Source organism: Perca flavescens, chromosome 5 (genome assembly GCF_004354835.1).
Source record: "Perca flavescens isolate YP-PL-M2 chromosome 5, PFLA_1.0, whole genome shotgun sequence".
In the NCBI taxonomy this organism is placed as follows: Eukaryota; Metazoa; Chordata; class Actinopteri; order Perciformes; family Percidae; genus Perca; species Perca flavescens.
Window position 1 is genome coordinate 18,521,228 of NC_041335.1, and position 18,404 is coordinate 18,539,631.

Here is an 18,404-nt window from a genome sequence, read left to right on the forward strand (position 1 = left end):
ATTATTAGAGCTGGTGCCATTGTCTATAGTTGAGTGTTATTCTTCAAGGATAGGTGAAATCAGACAATATAATAATATAACAATTCAAGACCAGACAGAGCGATCATATCTAATGTAATCCAACACTGGAAGGCCTTAAAAATATCAAACAGCTCTCATACCTTGGTGAGAAGGATTCTCTTGTTTGGAACATAGATCAAATGAAGGTTTCCATTTCTTTCACAGACAATCAAAAACTGTCCTTCCAGGCATACATCAATGGCATCCACATCAGTTTCTGAAAAATAAGTTGCGGTATTAATGTACAGTAGTTACTGTGAAAGGTCAAGCTGCAAAACATGATGAAATCTGGCATGTGACTTAAACTTTAGAGTATATCAAACTTTTAGTTGGTACAACACAGGCAGTCTTAACACAGAGAAAGCAGTGCTCATCAGCCATCTCTTAACAAATGAGTGTACCTCCTGATTTGGGTGTAACCACATACACAAACTGACATCTGACAGATAGTCAGTAGATATACAGTAGAATAGTGTGAAGATGAAAGGAGGAACATACCAAAGTGCACAAGCAGCAGGATGGTCCGATAGCTCTGGTCAAACAGGATAACTGTCTTGTCAGCAACAACAATGCTCCAGTTTGAACCACTGGAGGAGGAGAGACGGGGATCTGCTTGCACCTGCAAGAACCAGCATTTCCATCTTATGGCTGATGAGCGCTGTCACTAGTAGGTCGACAGACTGTACCTATAGTATCCAATACTAATTATTGTAGCTAGTACCGTTAGTTTAAAAGAAGGAAACTGCAGAATTATTCGCTTTGCCCCTAGGTGTGTGAGTGCGAAGTAAATAAATGGAGTAACAGGTATAAAAAGAGCATATTCGAGTTCGTGTACTGTAAATATTGACATTCGTTAACGTTACCTCATTGGGAGTGGATATTTTGACCAGTGTATCCACCTGATACAAGCCGCTACCATTTTCCTCCCTTGACACACTGCCGAAACGGACAGTGTTTGTATCCTCGTTGGTCAGAAGTTCAACGTCGCTCCACATCGCCATTTCGTGGAGCTAATAAGTTACATGGAGGGAAATGCATATTTATTGTGAACTAAACATGGTTCAATATGAATAGCTAGTTTACTTGAAATGTGTTCAATTAGCCAGGCTAGCTTAGAGTTTCTAGCTAATAATTCAGTTGCCCGTTAACTCCACCTAAATGTTATGATAATGTAACACTAATGCTAGTAGACCAACAAAATGTAAGATGACCGGCTGATATCTATGATCAATGGCGAATTGTCGGACTACAATAATAATAGTAACCTAAGAGGTAGTGACTCACCACTCCACTGCAATAATCAGACAGCTAAAACAACACACAGAATTGACATAGCTAACTCAACAGCTTTAGAATTTGGCGGGTTGCTGTAGGTTAACAGGGGATATGTTTAGGTATTTTGCCCTGGGTTTTGTCTAATAGATACAACTTCCTTCTCAGGCTACGTACAAAAACCATGCTAAAAGCATTGCTTCCTTCATTAGGATTGGCAGAAGCACACCCAAACCACAGCCCGCATTTTAATATTATCCATCTGTAATGAAATCATAACCATTTAATTGACGAAGCTTGTTGTTTGGGCTGTACACAGACAATGGATGTATTAAGAGAACACAGACTGAGAGTAAGTGCTGCCTGACAGGCAATGTATAGGGGCAAAGCCCAAGGATAGGGGCGGGGCATTACAGAAATATCCGGACAATTTTGCGCATGGATGCTGAGGCCTTGTGGCGTTGCCAGGTTGGATATATTTTACGGCTGCGGTTTAAAGATTAGATAGATTAGAATTCATAAGATGTATATGTATTTTTTTAATTGGAATAATTAACAACACATTTTACAGATTATTTATTTTAAAAAGAAAAGAATACCTATTCATTTTATTCCATATTATCAAATTTGTTGTTGTGTTACAATTGAATATCTCGCATAACTCGTAATTGTTATTTAATTACATATAATTGAATTGACTTCGTTAAAATTGAGTTACCTGTCCTATTCTCTTTTAACATATTTGCCCTGAGCTGGCCCTGCTCCTTATTTGGTCCGCTCGGTCTGGGTTCAACAACTATCAGCATTTGCCTGAATGTAGGGGATACGACAGGCAAAACCTGGCAACTCGGATCAAATTAACTGAGCTAGCTAGCTACACAACGGCTGTTGAAGCAACTAAATTCCTCTGGTTTGGACAGTCAACAAAGCAGCCGTGTAACGTTAATCTACAAAGTGTGCTTCAGGATTATGTCTGTAAGTACCATTATATAACGATAATCCTACATACATAAATGCAGGAACATTTAAATAACGTACGTATAGGTTTACGATTCTATTTAGACATTATTTTTCTTAACGTTAAAGATGGCGGTTAGCTTACCTAGCTAGCTAACGTTAAAATTGCTCTCTGGTGAAGTATGAATGGCGAACGTAACGTTAGTAGGATTAAGCTAGCGAATCTTGATAGCATACTTGTTAACTGGCTTGTTTTTGTTTGACTGCACTTTCTGTAACAATCGGGCTCTACATTTTGTTCTAAAAAACATTGTCATGATACTCAAATTCCCCGGATGTCGTGTTTGAATCCGCTTAGCTAGAGAATTGCCACATTAGACATCAGCAACGTTAGCATCTATTTAACATTGTGATTAACTGTGAGATGGATCTTTTATAGTAAACTAAGGTAAAATTAGTGTTATTGATACCACATTTGAAAACGCCTTTGAGTCTGTATGAATAGTAACTTATTACTATCTGACTGGATTGATTAAACGTATTCACGGATGTCGCATGTATAGAACAAGGAACCTTATATAGCTCAAGATCATACATCTTTTATAAACATACAATCTATGGTATACCCACAGATGTTACAGTGAATTGAAAAGTGCTGAGCATCAAAAAGCTGTGCATAAGACAACAAAAACAGAATCTTAAATATGAAAAGAAACTTCCAATAATGCATACGAAAGAGAATGCATAAACAAATGGTTTAAACCGTGTGTTTAATAAGAAGATGTGCTATATAGCACTTCAGCCCATCCTTACTAAAACATTTTTTTAATTTATATTTGAATAATGATAGATACTTTTTTTTTTTTTCGATATATAAATAAATAAATAACATGCATTTTTGTGTCTCATTTGCAGTGGAAAGATTGAGCACAATGATTCAAGGATAATAATCTTAAAGTAATTCCTTCAGCCACATTAAAACGCATGTCCTATATTGCCCTGTTCAACAAACTATGTTTAGTTTAAAATAGTCTTATACACTGGTACTTTAACATCATTGTAAAGGGTTTTCTAATTGGCTATGGGCTAATGTCAACTGCCTTTGGGAGTGTATGCAACAGGACATCAATGCTTGAGCATACTATTTTGCTGCTGATGTGTTTGTATCTCCTATTCATTACTTCCAGGGAAGTGACAATGACTCTGTTGACTTGACCAGAACAGGCTCCCCAATTCATCACCGAAAAAAACACAGCATGGAGTCATCCAGATCTCCCAGAAGTTCCAAACACCACCATTCAAGGTCAAGGTCACGCTCCAGGGACCGGAAACGTTAGTATTCAGTAATGATACCTACGGCTGGGCGATATTCTTGACCAAATATATCGATATCGCGGCGATATTCTAGGGTTGACAATTGGTGCTTTAACAAAATATCTTCACACTTAGATTTTGGATAAATAATCATCAGTAATGTGGGCATAATGTCTAAGTGGGGAAAAGGCAAATAATAGAACAGCTAGAACAGTCTGGTAAGTTCAGAAAAGTACATCACTTTACTGTAATGCAGCCTTTAAAACCAGTAAAAGACAACACTTATGTCATATCACGATATTACAATATGCAAAATTTAAGACAATATCTAGTCCCATCGTGATATCGATATAATATCGATATATTGCCCATCCCTAATGATACCCAGACAGTGCTGAAAAGGCCAGAATAAATGGGGACAAGTCTGTAATTGTGAGGGTACTAAGGTCCCTTCACTATAGTTGGGGGGCAGTAAATTAACCTATACCACAATCACTGTTTAAAGTCTGTTAGTCTCTCATGTTCTTTTACAAAGTGCAGATTTAATGTCTTCATAGAAATAGTCAATTCCCCAACAGAAACTACTGCAGAATTGTGTCCAATAACTTCATACATTACTATATACAGTAGCTTTACTGTGTGTTTTTCCATATTTGCTCTTCTCAACCTTGTTTTGTTTTACAAGTCTGCTGAAAGGGTTTTTTTATAATGTATTTTTGTCAGCACTCTGCTTCCTGCTGTTTTCAGGTGACCGGAAATACAGACGGAGTCGCAGCAGGAGTAAAGAGGTAATTAATATATTCATTTCTATGAATAAAAACACATTTGATGTGATTTTTGAAAGGCCTTAAGTTTTCCTTGTTAGTTTTAGGTGGAGGTAAGTATATTTCATTAGGTTAAATATGTTTCAATAACTAAAGTTAAGAACAAAGGAAATATATGGAGATGAGCTTAGTCACATGGAAAGGGTCCTTTTTTTTACCCTTCCTATGTTGACATGTTTCAAAGGAAGCTTTCATCCTTGGATATCTGTCATTGTTTGTAACCATGGTAAATGGTGAAGAGCAGATTTTTTTTTGTTAAATCCTGTGTGTAGATCACATGATAACATTTCTATAATAAATCATACTCAGCGTGCTAATGCACGAAGAGACTGAACAGAGGACCCTGCTGACATAGCAAAATAATATGTCTACTACTGGGACAGGTAAATATCTGCCATTCAAACTCCTATTTGTCTCACACTATTAGTAAAAAAAAAAAAAGTGAAAGGTGCAGTCTGAACAAGAGTTTTCAGTCTGTGGAATTCCTATAATTACATTAAAATAGTGAAATTAGTCCATATTACAGAAATGCCCACACTAGCGATCATGTTCACAAAATGACATAGTATATGTTATAAAAGTGGATTTGAAATGACAAGGATTTTTTTTTTTTTTCAACTTGTCAAAATTTATTACATACCTTCTGCCTTAAGCCATGGTACTAACTCTTTTTGTTGCACTATTTTCCTGAAAGAGACAACTTCTTCTTAAAACAGGCACGAAAGAGGGACTCTGAGAAGCCATCAAAATCACACAGAAGAACAGATGAGCAGCAAGAGCCAGAGAGACTTTCAGCAGAGAATGGAGAGGAGCGATCCAGACGCAAAGACAGGAGGCCCTCCAAGGGCAGGAGCGTGTCCAGGTCACACTCACGAGAGAGGTTAGTCCGGATTAAACTGCAGTGAGAAATATGTTCAGCCGGTCCTTTGACTTGTTTAATGACTCAAAGGGAAATTAATTGTGATCAAATGTCTGTTATAGCTTCTGGATTAATGATGCTTTGGCTAGAACTTTTATTAGAAGCCCAACAAATAATATCAAACATGATGTCTATTGTAGAAGTTCTGGTCTCATTAAATACATTTAGCATTTTTGATATACAGTAGATCATCTGTTCTTAACATTAATCAAGGATACATTTTATGGTAGCAATATAAATCATGGCAGTAATTTATGTGATTCATGTTGATGGATCTTATTGCTTTCAGACGGCCTCACAGCAAAAGTAAGGACAAGCGGCGATCACGATCACGCAGCCGGGACAGGAAGAAGAAGGCTAGGTCTCGCTCAGGTTCAAGGACCAAGCACCGTCATCATAGCAGAAGTCGCAGTAAGAGCAGGTGAGCTTAATTGAAATGTCCATATTTCTTGTGGTTAAGTATTTTTGACCTGTGTTCCTGCATGCTTACATTCTACTTGTCATTAACCGTATGCTCATAGAATTATTTTTTTTTTGGTTGTTCCACCAGGGAGCGAAAGAAAAGGAGTGAGAAAGTACGCAGAAAGAGTCGAAGCAGGTCTGTTAATCCACCTGCCTTCAGGGGCCGAAACACAGCTATGGATGCACAAGAGGCCCTGGCCAGAAGGCAAGGCAACAGCTTACAGGGCATTTACAATATAGACGGTTGGTCATTCTGTCCTGGCCAAATCCAAGAAATGGTAGAGGTGCTTATTGTATCTGTGTAATAGCAGCTACAAAGCTTTAAAAAGCCTGTTATACAGACATTGTTAACTTTTACTGCACTACTAATGCCTGACATTTTAAGAAGATGAGATGGCTAGCAGGCAAATCAGAGATTAGGAAGTATTACAGATAAATACATTTTAAAAACTCCCCATCAGCCACCATTCATTCATTTCTGAAGTTATTCAGATGAAAGTTGTTGGGTTTGGCTGTAATCTGACTTCTCATCCATGTTGCACTTGCCAGAGAGCATTGTTGGTCATAAAACCACATTGGTAGGAAAACAAGGAAACATAAAATTGACATAGGTGGGGTGTACTGGTGCTTAAGGTATCTACACTGACCATGTAATTTCAACGTCACCATTTAGAGTCTGGCCGGGGACCTTTGTTGCATGTTACCCCTCTTTTTTTCTCCCTTTTGATTTCCTTTCAAATCTCTACTGTCCCCTTTTTTAAATAAAGGCACAAATGCTCAACCAATATATATGTAAAGTCTGGCTGATGTCTCCAACATGTTGAGCTATGAATTTTTGCATACAGGTCATATTATCACACACAGCAGTAGGCACAATAGGCTTTTAAACCTTATAATTAACTGTCTTTTCTCTCTCTTTCTTTCCAGGTTGGAGAGAGCCAAGAAGCTACAGGAGCAGAAGGAGAAGGAAATGTTGGAGAAACAACAGCAGGAGATAGCTGCAGGTAAGAAGGGCTGATTGTGCCAAGTTTTAAAATTGATTGAGTCAAGATTCAGTTACTTAGTTATGCGGGTCTGTGTATTTTGTTTCCAGTGACTGCCCCTATCGCAGCAGTAGCTGCTGCAGCGACCACCTCAAACCCTGCCCTTAATGTGGCGGCCCTCCTGGCCTCTGGGACCCAGGTCACGCCTCAGATAGCCATGGCTGCGCAGATGGCAGCCCTTCAAGCAAAGACACTGGCAGAGACTGGTATTGCTGTGCCCAGCTACTATAACCCATCCGCTGTAAACCCCATGAAGTTTGCAGACCAGGAGAAAAAGAGGAAAATGCTATGGCAGGGGAAAAAGGAGGGGGTAAGATTGGATTTTGCCGTTATTTCTTCTTTAGTCACCATTTCTATGTGTGCACAGCATTTCCTTCTCAATTTGTTTAAAAGGATAATTTAAAGTACAATATTGGTATATATTTATCATTACATGATGCTCATCATTTGTTTTTAAGGACAAGTCCCAGACAGCTGAGTTGTGGGAGAAGCTAAACTTTGGAAACAAGAACCAAAATGTTAAATTCCGCAAACTAATGGGTATTAAAGTAAGTATAATTACTCAACTAATGGGTATTTGCTGTTAAGTCTTCAATCCACCATTCTCTAAGCTTTCTAAGCCTAAACTTCTCAGAGTTAAATTGAATTTGGTGTCTTTACAGGGAGAGGATGAAGTTGAAGCTGCCAAACCACTTAACGATGAAGGCTTGAAGACTCTTCAGAAGCAGGAGGAGATGTTTAGGAACCTTGACGTTCAGTATGAAATGGCTCGATCGCAGACACACACACAGAGGGGAATGGGCCTTGGTTTCTCCTCCTCATTTTCACGTGGAATGGACTCTATCTAGTGCCAACCATTGGCTCGTCTTTGCCACTCATCTGGGACGCCCAATTATCGCTAGCCCTCAAGCTTGCATGGATGTTGCTCTGAATCTGCAATTTATTTATAGAAAACATCTCGCATATTGGAACATTATAATGTAAATAGCCAGATGCTGAGTTTGTCTCAGTGTTTATTAATCTGTACTGTAATCTTTGCAAAAGGATGCATCACTTTGACTGGTTGATACTGGTTAATATTAGATATTTGTTTGAATAATGTGGTAGCTTTTTTTTAACTCAAATATATATTGATATGTGGTTGTTTGAACATAAACTGAATATAATGTGGTTCAGTAGGCACTGTTTACATCCATTTAGCAAAAGGCATCTGAAGTCAATGTAGCATTATCAGAATCCCACAGATTAATTTCTCCTGATTGGGAAAAACAAAAGTGGGTTGTAATACATATTGTCTTCAGGATTGCTATGGATAAAGATGTGCTTGACAAGAGAAATCACACATATTTAAAATGTTCTTGAAATAAATTAGTTTTGTGTTGAAAAAGATTTTTCATACATCACCTCACTTAATTATTTTCCTGTGATATCTGTGGATTATTACATTTTGGTTCAAATTAACTAAGTATTGCCAGAGCTGGGTGATAAATATAAAATGATATAGCAATATCAATATTTTTCCAAAATAAATGTATATAGCACCAGAGGTGGTAAAATCATGTGGAATCAGGTTGATGTAAAGTTGAATCAAAGAACTGCATTACAACAGTAAAATAATTTGCATTCACAATATGTCATTTGTTTTGTCAAATAATTATTTTGGAATCCGTTTTGTAAAACAATATAAAATGATCATGTCAATAACAAACAATATTGATCAAAATCACATTTATTAGAATACTGGAAATTGTTTTACATTTCAGGTCTTTGTATTGATGCCTCAATGGAAATCCACTATTTACATATAAGACTGGAGTACAGCACATGAGCCACACCTGTGATGAGGTTGTGGTTGGCAAACTCGAGGATAAGGAGCAGGATTGGGTACTCGCTGTGTCTCCTCTCCACGGTGGACTCCTCAGTTAAGCCCATCCAATGAAGCAGCAGTGTTTGCATAGCTTCTGGGAATAGCTCTGTTGCTAGTTCCTCAGCAGGTGGCAAGTCACTAATTTGTTCAATATGCTGAACTTTAAAACCCTCCACTTTCTGGCTGATGCTTCTGTTGGCTGCATGGAACTGTTGGCCTAGCCAGCATCCTATACCAGAAAGCAGGGAACTTGAATACACACAGCCCCAGTCTTTGGCCTTTAGCAGGGCTAGCACAGTTTCTGTCACATCCTTTTCTTCTAGATTCCCATTTACGTACCGATCAATGTTCTCCAAAAGCAGCAAGATAGTCTCCAGCTGTTCTGTGTAGCTTTGAGTCTCAGATGAGAGTTTGTCATCCAAGCTGTGCAATTTTTGTCTCACTGTGGATATCGGTCGGCTTCGCTCAGTTGGCAAGCTCTGCTTGGGAAAAGAACAATAATCGTGATCTGCTGATGTATCACCTGTGTCACTGTCATATACCTCCACCGAATCCCTGACAACCTGGCACTGCTGAGGTTGTGACAATTCAACCCTTGATTCTGTATCATGCAGGCTGCTGGATAGTGCAAAGTCAAGCTGCACACTGAGGTTGTAACTCATTTTCAGAGGGCTGTCGTTTATCTGCGATTTCCAAACATCCTACAAAAGGAAAGACTAAATAAATAAAAAGATATTTTGAGGGTGTATATATAAAACAAAGAAAATATATAATGTAAAAAATACATAATGTTAACTGTACTGCACCTGGAAGTTCTCTAGTACAGCAAGCTGCTCTTGCTTATTGTACATCTCAAAGGCTACTCGAAAAAGTCCTTGAACGCTGTAGAACCAGAGGCTGTTGCTTGCAGTAGGTACCTTCAACCCATGGAACCTGAATGCTGCAACAAGAAGTCAACATTCAACATTCAACTGTCAAGTGTTAGAGTGTGTGAGTGTGTGTGTGTGTGTGAAGTCATTGTTCTGTATTTATGGTACTATTTTAACGTGCATTTTACCCGAGGAAAAAATTATTTTAGTTGCAAATCCTTTCTTGGCAAACTTGGCGTGGTGTCTGGGATGGTTCTCAGTGCGGATGTCCGTGTTGGAGAAGAGATCAGCTCCTAAATAGAGAGGGACCACTGGACTCTGAAACAGACAGAGGGTACATATGAACCCACCTCCATATGATGTCTTCAATTAAGACGTGGTCATACATTGGGAAATGGACAGATTTTATATATTAAGATACATATCAAGAAGAAGAAGCTAAGTTTGCCTACTGTTTGTGTTCAGTGGAATTCATGTAAATTACACTCCAAAAGATGATGGCCAATATATAGCACCATCTAGCTGATTTCAGGGGTTATGAAAAAAAAAAGGATTACAAAAATAAATCTACAATTTATTGAAGCAAAGAGCAAAACATATCTTTGAGTCTGCACTACTGACTGTAAAAATGAGGTCTGGTCTGCAGTGATACACTCACCTTGTTGGGACACTCTGTCAGCCTGAACGATGTCAGATTCACCAAGTGAATGAAGCGAATTTTCCGTGCGCCCCCGTCCCACTGCGGTAAAGTTAAGTGAATAGTTGAGCAACTTGACATTGCTGGAAACAAAGTAAACTTATCACTTAGTCAAACTTGTGTCCTATCCTGTAGAAAGACTGGATGTTTTACCAGAATACTGTAAACGAAGTCAACCGGCTGGAACAAACAAACTGAACTGACTCAACGGAAAAGAAGCGCAAGGTTTGGAGCACTATAAGCCCTCAACGCTTTATTACGGACTAAAGAAGCGGCCATAGCGGCTATAAATTAATAAGAGTGGCTCCTTTATTTGCTGTCCCTGTGTGGTCTTCTTCGTAATGTTTAGTTTATGTGTAACATACACATAGTAATCTGAGGAGATATTTAGAAGCAGCAGAGTTTCTTCTCTTTTTGTTGGATTTCTGGAACCTGTAATACAAAGTTGTGGGATAAATAAACCCAATCAACTTCTCCTCCCAACCACGTTTACGTCTACTTTACACGTGACATAAGGAGGACCAATGAATTCGAAGGATAGTTGCTTTCGTTAGTAGCTGGGTAAAAATGGCTGAAGTTGAGTTCGGCGATTGTGAGCTCTTTCAGCTGCTTGATGACTCCGCACCGGTCCCGACGCATATTCGCTTCACAGATGATGAGGAGGACAAGGAGGAGACGAGCCAGTTCCGGAGCAGACTGGAGGAGTATGATGACTACATTCAGAGACTCACTGAGGAGAATATCCTTGTGTCAGATGTGCGCATTGTGTGCTAGCACTGTGGATGTAAGTTAGCATTAGCCAACGTCTGCTAGCCCCGTGAGACCCACTTGTCTGTAACCAAAACAGAAAAGGCACAACCTGAAAATGTTTGCTAATGGATCTTTTGTAGGCTTTCTGTCTATTCCCTTAACTCGTAGTTACATAAAGGTTTAAGAAGAAAACTGAAAATCCTGACACGACCAAGGTAATTGTTAACGTTAGCCGACACTAATGCGCACAACAAATGAAACGAAACTGATCACCCAATAACCAATGCTAATTTTCCTCTGACTTTATAGCGGCATCACAATCGAAGATGTCAACATCGACGGGCCAGCTCTTCAAATCCTTTATGCAAACAATATCATTTCAAAGTAAGCAGTCAAATGTGTTTATTTGCTCACTTGTCCTTTACATAGTACGTTTTGTCACGTCTGATCTTGACGTCTTGTTGACTGCCAAGTTGAGGTTGTAGTGGTAAAAATATATATTTTTAACCATGTTAATGTTAAAACATTTTGCCAACGCTTGTAGTTTTTACATTATGGCTAATAAGATGATAGTACAGCATATTATGTGGGCTACTTTGGTGTGTGTGTGTGTGCGTGTGTGTGCGTGTGTGTGCGCGTGTGTGTGTGTGCGTGTGTGTGCGCCTAATCACTAAATTGTTAACAGAAAACAACAAATGTCTCTCGTTTTTAGGCAGTGTCGTCAAGAAATTGAAGATTGCATCTGCAATGTGATTTTGAAGCACCAGAAACCGAGCAATGAAAAGAAAAACTCCATCTTGCAAATGAAACCTCAGGTGTTTACCCTGAATTTATTTTATTGTGATTAATATCAATACAGTTGTGAATTTGCTATGAACAAAACATTTTCTATCCTCTATGCAGAATTCAGCTTTTGCTTTGGATGAAGATCTGCAGAAGTCCTCTTCCAGTAACGTAAAAACAACAACCGAAGCGTTTAAAGTGAGTATTTACGGTTATTGTCAGTGGTTTGCATATTGCACAATTTCTTGCCATCTAGCCTACATGATATGGTACCATATCATTAACTTTTTAATTATTTTTCTATCTCAGGTGGTTGGAAGTGTCTTATATTTCACTACATTTAGTGTTGATAAACTTGGACAGCCTCTGGTGAATGAAAACCCCCAGTTGACAGATGGATGGGACGTTCCAACGTATCTTTAACATGGATAAATAGACACCTCATCAAAAATCGACAGTCTAGTCTGTCAGGTCATCTGTTTTGAACATGTATTGTGCATTTGAGCAGTGTTTTGCTGTGGGATAAGACTTTTTTTATTTTATTTTTTATTTTTTTTATTCACAATTGCAGTAAACAATACATCCACAGAGTCACATTTACATTTTTCTATCCCACCCATTCCAGAGACCCTTACATCTTAAAAGAAATAAATAAACAAATATATAAACAAATAAAATAAAGTAAATAATAATAGTAATACAAATAAATAAGAGGATGTAACCTAGGTTGTCTGCTGCCCATGCAGGTCATATCTAAGGGGGAGGAGGTAGTCGGTGGACCAGGCAAGGTGTGGGCTTAGAATCGGGGACATTTCAGTAGCGGAGAGTTTGTCAACATAATCAAGTAGTGGTTTCCAGTGTGAATAAAACTTCTCGGGATGGCCTCTGAGGCTGAATTAGATTTTCTCCAGTTTTAGTAGGAATAACATTGTGTAGCCAGGCTTTAAAGGAAGGTGGCTGGGAGGATTTCCATAAGAGGAGAATTTTCCTACGCGCAACCAAGGACGCAAAAGCTATAACATTTTTCTGCAAAGATGTGGTCACAAGTTCATCAGGAGGCACCCCAAAAATAGCTATCTATGTGGGATAAGACTTAAAAAACTCTTAAGTAGAGATGTCCTGATTTGAAATGTGGCAGTTTATTTAAAATATCCAGCATATTCTATTGAGGCGTTGACATAGACAAGATAACGAGTTTGTTGCTTTGTTTTGCACAAACAATACATTTTCCTGAATTGTTGCAAAGATATCACCAGGTTTTTAACCAAGTCGTTGGCACAGATGGACAGGATATAGAAATGAAAGACAAAAGGTATGTCAGGTTTTTAATGAAGCTTTATTTAGTTTTCATCTTCTGTTTATAACTAGCTCTGTTACGTTGCTTTGTTGCATATACCTATATGATGTGTATTGCTGATCTGTTCATTCTAGACCCAAATCAATGTGTTTCAACTGTGGTTTGAGTGGTCATCAGCTGAGAGACTGTCCCAAGGTAAGAATTAAGCATTATTATGGTATGAGCCCAAGTTAAAGATGAGAGAGAAGAGTATGAACTTGATTTACTACATTTATATTATGTTTACCTTCCAAGCCTAAAGACATGGCTGCAATTAATGAGAGAAGGAAGGAGTTTAATCAGAACAACAACCAGGCCATGCAGAGTAACCAGCGATACCATGCTGATGAAGTGGAGGAGCGGTTTGCTAAATACAAGCCTGGAGTCATGAGGTAGACACAAACATAATTTAATCACATGCAATATATATTGAGCCAATCTTGATACTTTAATGTTTTACACTATGTTGTGCTTTTGTACAGTGAGGATCTGTTAACAGCGCTGGGAATTGATGGAAACACCCTCCCACCTCTAATTTATCGCATGAGGCAGTTAGGCTATCCACCAGGTTGGCTCAAAGAGGCAGAAATGGAAAACTCTGGCTTAACAATGTATGATGGAAATGGTAGGTTTTAAAAGAAATTGAAACTTATGTTGTCACACAGATTTTCCTTTGAGCTAACTACTGCAAAACATAAGAATGCCATTATGTACAAATGTTGGGCTGAATCTGTGTTTTTTCTGTTTTTATAGTTTCAAATGATGGTAAAATAACAGACGATACCAATTCGCAAAACATCTCTTATGATGTTTCCAAACTGGTAGATTTCCCAGGCTTCAATGTAACTGCATCACACAACGTGAAAGATGTAAGTCCTACAATATAATCTTTTTTCTTGACTATATCACTGGTTGTCTATGCTGTGATTCCAGGTATCGGAATTATCAGAAAAAAGTTTATTTATTTAGATTTATGCAAATACTCATTTTGAGCTATATGTGTGTATAAATTATTTTGTCTATCATACAGAGTCAGCCTCATAATAGCCATACACTGTCATGCTTTTTAGTGGCAGGGCATCTTTTCAAGAGTTGTGCATCTCACACTTTTTCGTTCTCTTTTTCTGACCTCCAGGAGTTCATGCAGTATGGTTCTATTCCAATGCAGACCAACCACATGAAGCAAAACTATGCAGCTTATCTGTCCAACAACTTCCCTATGGTAAGGATCTTAAAGTTCCTCAAGTGGTTAGGTTTATCCTCTCAAAACGTGTAGGCCACACCTGCTTCTATCTGACAGTCTTGCACTGCTTTAACCAAATACTTCTGGACATGACGTGAACTATTACCTTGGGTAATATTTGTCAGATCTGCCCGCATTCTCCATGATACCACTGTAGTTCAAAATTAAAGACACACATTTTTAATAGAAGCTCTCGAGTTACGATAATGTTACATACGCATTGTTGGATTATTATATCCACATAGTAGATATTGCAGTGATTCCTGTCCTTTTCAGCCACAAATTCAGTATTCATGTATTACTTAAACGTAATGTGACCAAATAATGAAAATAAATTTTATAAAGTCACACCACTTTGACCCCCCCACCACACTGCTCAAGGTTATTTATTCATAAAAGCACGAAAATGTCAATGTTTGCATCCCTATAATCCAACACAAATATCAGGATAATAATAATAATAATAATAATAATAATAATAATAATAATAATAATAATAATAATAATAATAATAATTTATATATTTGGCAAGAAACTGTAGAAGAACAGTAGGAATACAAAATGTTGTTAACATGCAATGGATGCCCATTCTTCATATTCCCTATTAGACAGCCATTCATACTAATCTGAGTGTACATTCCTCTAATTCCAGCTTCTGGAATTTAATGTTTCCACATTTTATCAATTAACTAGCACTGATAAGGAGAGGACGTATGATAACGGTGCATTTAGGAAAAGCCCTTAAATATATTCATTCCATGTGTCATTCTTCCTTGCCAACAGCCTGGTGCCACCTGCAACAAGAGACGGCATGAATCTGAATCATCTCCACAGCAAAGGAAGAAGACGAGGTCCAGTCCGGATCGGAACTCTGATAGAAGCTCGGACATGGATATTGAATCGGGTAACTGTTCCTCCCAGTCACTTTTTTTCAGCAGGCACATCATAATGTGTCTTAAATGTCCTACACAAGTTACTTGAACATAATATTATGTTTTTAAAACTAAATACCTGTCAAAACTGCAGCAGTAAGATTTTTCTCAATCAGAATCTAGATATCCACACTTTTGTTCTTGCGACTTGATAAAAAAAAAACTGCTTTTTACAATGTTGCCACGTTGTAAAAAGATCTTCTGTTTTTATTTATAGCTGAAATGCAGAGTAATATATAAAATACTTGAATCAGCTGCCTCTTCATTGGTTCAAATTGTCACTTTCTAACCTTTGGGTGGCTTCCCTCAGACCCAGGAACACCTTATAATCCTGGATCAGGTGACTTCCAGTTCCAACCTCCGATGCCCCCTGGCTCCCCATGCTTCAGTTCACCGCCTCCTTTACCCCAGGGCACTCCTCCTGCTACACCCACTCCCCCACCTCTCCCTAAAGGTACTCCTCCTCCCACACCCACCAACGGCTCCCCAGCTCTGCGGGGGAGTAACTGGGTAGTAGTTGATGAAACTGTGGACGGAACAGAGGATGAATTGTCATTGGAGGAACTGGAGGAGCAGCAGAGGCTGATTTGGGCAGCTCTAGAAAATGCTGACACTGCCACAAATAGTGAATCTGAGACACCTGCAGTGGGAACACCTGTACCCAGTTCACCAAGTGCGTCCACACCTGTGCATGTCGACACAGAAACGGAGGAGGTTGAAGAAACGATGGACACAACAAGACCTGCAGAAACTTGCCATAGCAGTGAAAATCAAAGTGAACCAGGGGTTCAAGAGATTTGCTCTCAGAGCCCTGGTCTGATCAAAGCCCAAGACGACAGCCCCCAGAGCCCTGGTCTGGTCAAAACCCAAGACGACAGCCCCCAGAGCCCTGGTCCGGTCAAAACCCAAGACGACAGCCCCCAGAGCCCTGGTCCGGTCAAAACCCAAGACGACAGCCCCCAGAGCCCTGGTCCGGTCAAAACCCAAGACGACAGCCCCCAGAGCCCTGGTCTGGTCAAAACCCAAGACGACAGCCCCCAGATCCCTCGTCCCATCAAATGCCAGGAAGGTAACCCCCAGAGCCCTGATCTAGATTTCTCTAATGGAGCAGCTGGAGATTGTGCTTCTCCTATGCATGACGAGAAGATAACCGCTGTTCCTCATCGTAGCAGGTTTGCAGCTGGCATCGTTCCGTTTGAAGATACACCAGAGTACACTGAAGTTGCTGAAGCCACAGGGACATACCTTAGGATCAGAGACTTGCTTAAAAGTTCCCCTCGAAGTTTAGCAAAAAAAAAATAACAATGTACTGTCTTCATTTGGAACACAAGGGTACATTGATATTTTTTTAAACAAACTTCTATTTTGACCATCCTATCAGGCATGATTTTAGCTGTTTATTTTTTGTACCAAATTGAATGTCTATGCTGTGTATAAACATTTGATCTGTAAACAAGGAGGGACATCAAGGGATGCTGCAAGAACAGTAGTTTTTAAGTTTTGACCAATAAGTCTCAGTTTTTTGTAACAGTTATGTTATTCATGCTGTTTATTTTATTGTAAAATTTGTGAAATGGTCATTTTTTTTGACCTGTAAAAATTTTAATACCATGTTAAAATGACCTTTTCTATTTTCGTTCTACTTAAATTGCTTAAAACACTTAAGTATACATGCTTTCACTTGCTTCAGTGCTTTTATTTTGTCTGGCAGCCATGGATAGATGTTGGTTTGATTTCATTTTGCTGTATGTTGTACACAGATGGTGTAGTTGATTGTTTAACCATCTTTAGCAGAGTTTACTGAACAAATTGGTCAATTTGTTCACTAAACTCTGCTAAAGGTGCTACCTTCTTTCTAAAATCAGCTCCTAGCTGATGTAATGCACATTGGCAATCAAAGTGCATGTAATTGGAACTACACTACAACAATGTGTATTTTGTCCCTGGGACATTATAAACCTTGGTCTACATTTTGTCTTAATAGATTTATATCACAGCTGAAATAAAGTTAATTGTCCCATTTCAAACTCATCTGCAAGCAAAAAAACAAACCGCTTTAAAGAAGCTGTAGAGGCTAGATATGCACGGGAGTGTCAATCAGTCATGGTTAGGCATTTAATAAAATGGTTACCTGTTGTGTGTTATCTTTTGGATAAAAATTACTTTTCTTACACATTCAGGAGGACCTTTTAATATAATTAATTTTGGAGCATGAAAATTGGTATTTCTATTACTTTAACATATTCAGTAGAGAATATTTATCATATTGCTAGCAAAAACGTACTTTCTTCAAAGTTGGAGGAAATTCCCAACATAGTCAAAGTCCATATTCCAAACTATTAGCATTTAACAGTAAACACCAACACTCACATACACACAGAATAATTGTAAATGACTTTTATACAAGATACTCCCATACAGCACATACTTATGCAATTATACACGCTCTGGTGTCTGAGTGAACCTCAGAACTGTCTGAGGACAGTTATTTAACCCCATGCAAAGTCATGTGAAACAGATGGTGTCAACTACGGTCTACACTCAAACCTTTTGTAATAAAGCTATTACATTGCAGGCCTAAACACAGGACTTTAAATTCAACTTTTACATTCTGTTGGTCTTTATATTCAAAGTAGACATTAAGTCCCATTTTGACTACTGGATTTAAGACTGCTAATAGTTATTTTTGTTTTTCTCCAAAATCTGACTTTGTTTGCATACTTCCAACTTTTATATTTAAAATAAAATCCCCAAAATATGCTGTTTAGTTTGTTATAATTAAAAAAATCTGAGATTAATCAAGCATGGATTCAATTTGTCCCAATTTTAAACATTGACATATAGTTGTATGGGGTTTACTTCTTTCCTTGAATTATAACATTGTTTGATGATATTAACATTTGAACTGCTCCACAGTTCAAATCTGTACATTTGCCAGCACAAATATGAGCATAATCTATCTTAATGTGACTTCATTTTGATTTCCCAATTGTACAAATAAAGTTGTCTTGTCTGGAAAATGTTTTGTTTTTGTGAGGGAGTGTTCCATCTTACTGAATATATCATCTTTGGTCGG

The 18,404-nt window shown here is 38.4% G+C and overlaps 4 protein-coding genes across 11 annotated transcripts in view; 2 read left to right on the forward strand and 2 right to left on the reverse strand.

Annotated features, from left to right (window-relative positions):
- The window catches only part of kntc1 (kinetochore associated 1), a 27,892-nt gene extending 25,364 nt beyond the window's left edge, over nt 1-2,528 (reverse strand). For 3 of the 4 annotated variants that reach the window (XM_028578612.1, XM_028578610.1, XM_028578613.1), the window contains exons 1-4: nt 1,345-1,434; nt 924-1,070; nt 559-679; nt 162-277 (exon numbers count right to left, since the gene is read on the reverse strand). In XM_028578612.1, the coding sequence (XP_028434413.1) occupies nt 162-277; nt 559-679; nt 924-1,061 (375 nt within the window). In that variant the 5' untranslated portion in view covers nt 1,062-1,070; nt 1,345-1,434. Of the gene's footprint in view, nt 1-161; nt 278-558; nt 680-923; nt 1,071-1,344; nt 1,435-2,434 lie in introns of those variants that run through there. The other variant, XM_028578611.1, reaches the window with a different exon arrangement.
- Nucleotides 1,719-8,478, forward strand: rsrc2 (arginine/serine-rich coiled-coil 2). 4 transcript variants are annotated; one of them, XM_028578615.1, is made up of 10 exons: nt 1,719-1,800; nt 3,477-3,621; nt 4,351-4,391; nt 5,144-5,307; nt 5,636-5,767; nt 5,897-6,013; nt 6,736-6,812; nt 6,902-7,161; nt 7,310-7,399; nt 7,514-8,478. In XM_028578615.1, exons 1-10 carry the CDS (start codon nt 1,771-1,773, stop codon nt 7,697-7,699), a joined length of 1,242 nt encoding a protein of 413 aa, XP_028434416.1. In that variant the 5' UTR covers nt 1,719-1,770; the 3' UTR covers nt 7,700-8,478. The 4 variants fall into 4 exon arrangements, with proteins under 4 accessions (XP_028434416.1, XP_028434418.1, XP_028434417.1 ...); XM_028578617.1 differs by having other exon boundaries at nt 5,897-5,944; XM_028578616.1 differs by lacking the exon at nt 1,719-1,800 and adding an exon at nt 1,919-2,307.
- Nucleotides 8,479-8,562: 84 nt separating this feature from the next.
- On the reverse strand, nt 8,563-10,643 carry LOC114555737 (uncharacterized). The gene is made up of 4 exons (XM_028578356.1): nt 10,246-10,643; nt 9,776-9,905; nt 9,525-9,658; nt 8,563-9,419 (listed from the first exon to the last, which is right to left on the reverse strand). The coding sequence occupies exons 1-4, from the start codon at nt 10,363-10,365 to the stop codon at nt 8,646-8,648; spliced, it is 1,158 nt and encodes a 385-aa protein (XP_028434157.1). The 5' UTR covers nt 10,366-10,643; the 3' UTR covers nt 8,563-8,645.
- A 117-nt stretch (nt 10,644-10,760) lies between these two features.
- On the forward strand, nt 10,761-18,126 carry zcchc8 (zinc finger, CCHC domain containing 8). 2 transcript variants are annotated; one of them, XM_028578355.1, is made up of 15 exons: nt 10,761-11,023; nt 11,207-11,249; nt 11,344-11,418; nt 11,747-11,849; nt 11,938-12,015; nt 12,127-12,230; nt 13,064-13,129; nt 13,249-13,309; nt 13,409-13,545; nt 13,636-13,778; nt 13,907-14,022; nt 14,289-14,375; nt 15,180-15,300; nt 15,639-16,181; nt 16,221-18,126. In XM_028578355.1, the coding sequence occupies exons 1-15, from the start codon at nt 10,852-10,854 to the stop codon at nt 16,628-16,630; spliced, it is 2,259 nt and encodes a 752-aa protein (XP_028434156.1). In that variant the 5' UTR covers nt 10,761-10,851; the 3' UTR covers nt 16,631-18,126. The 2 variants fall into 2 exon arrangements, with proteins under 2 accessions (XP_028434156.1, XP_028434155.1); XM_028578354.1 differs by having other exon boundaries at nt 10,762-11,023; nt 15,639-18,126.
- Nucleotides 18,127-18,404: the final 278 nt, after the last annotated feature.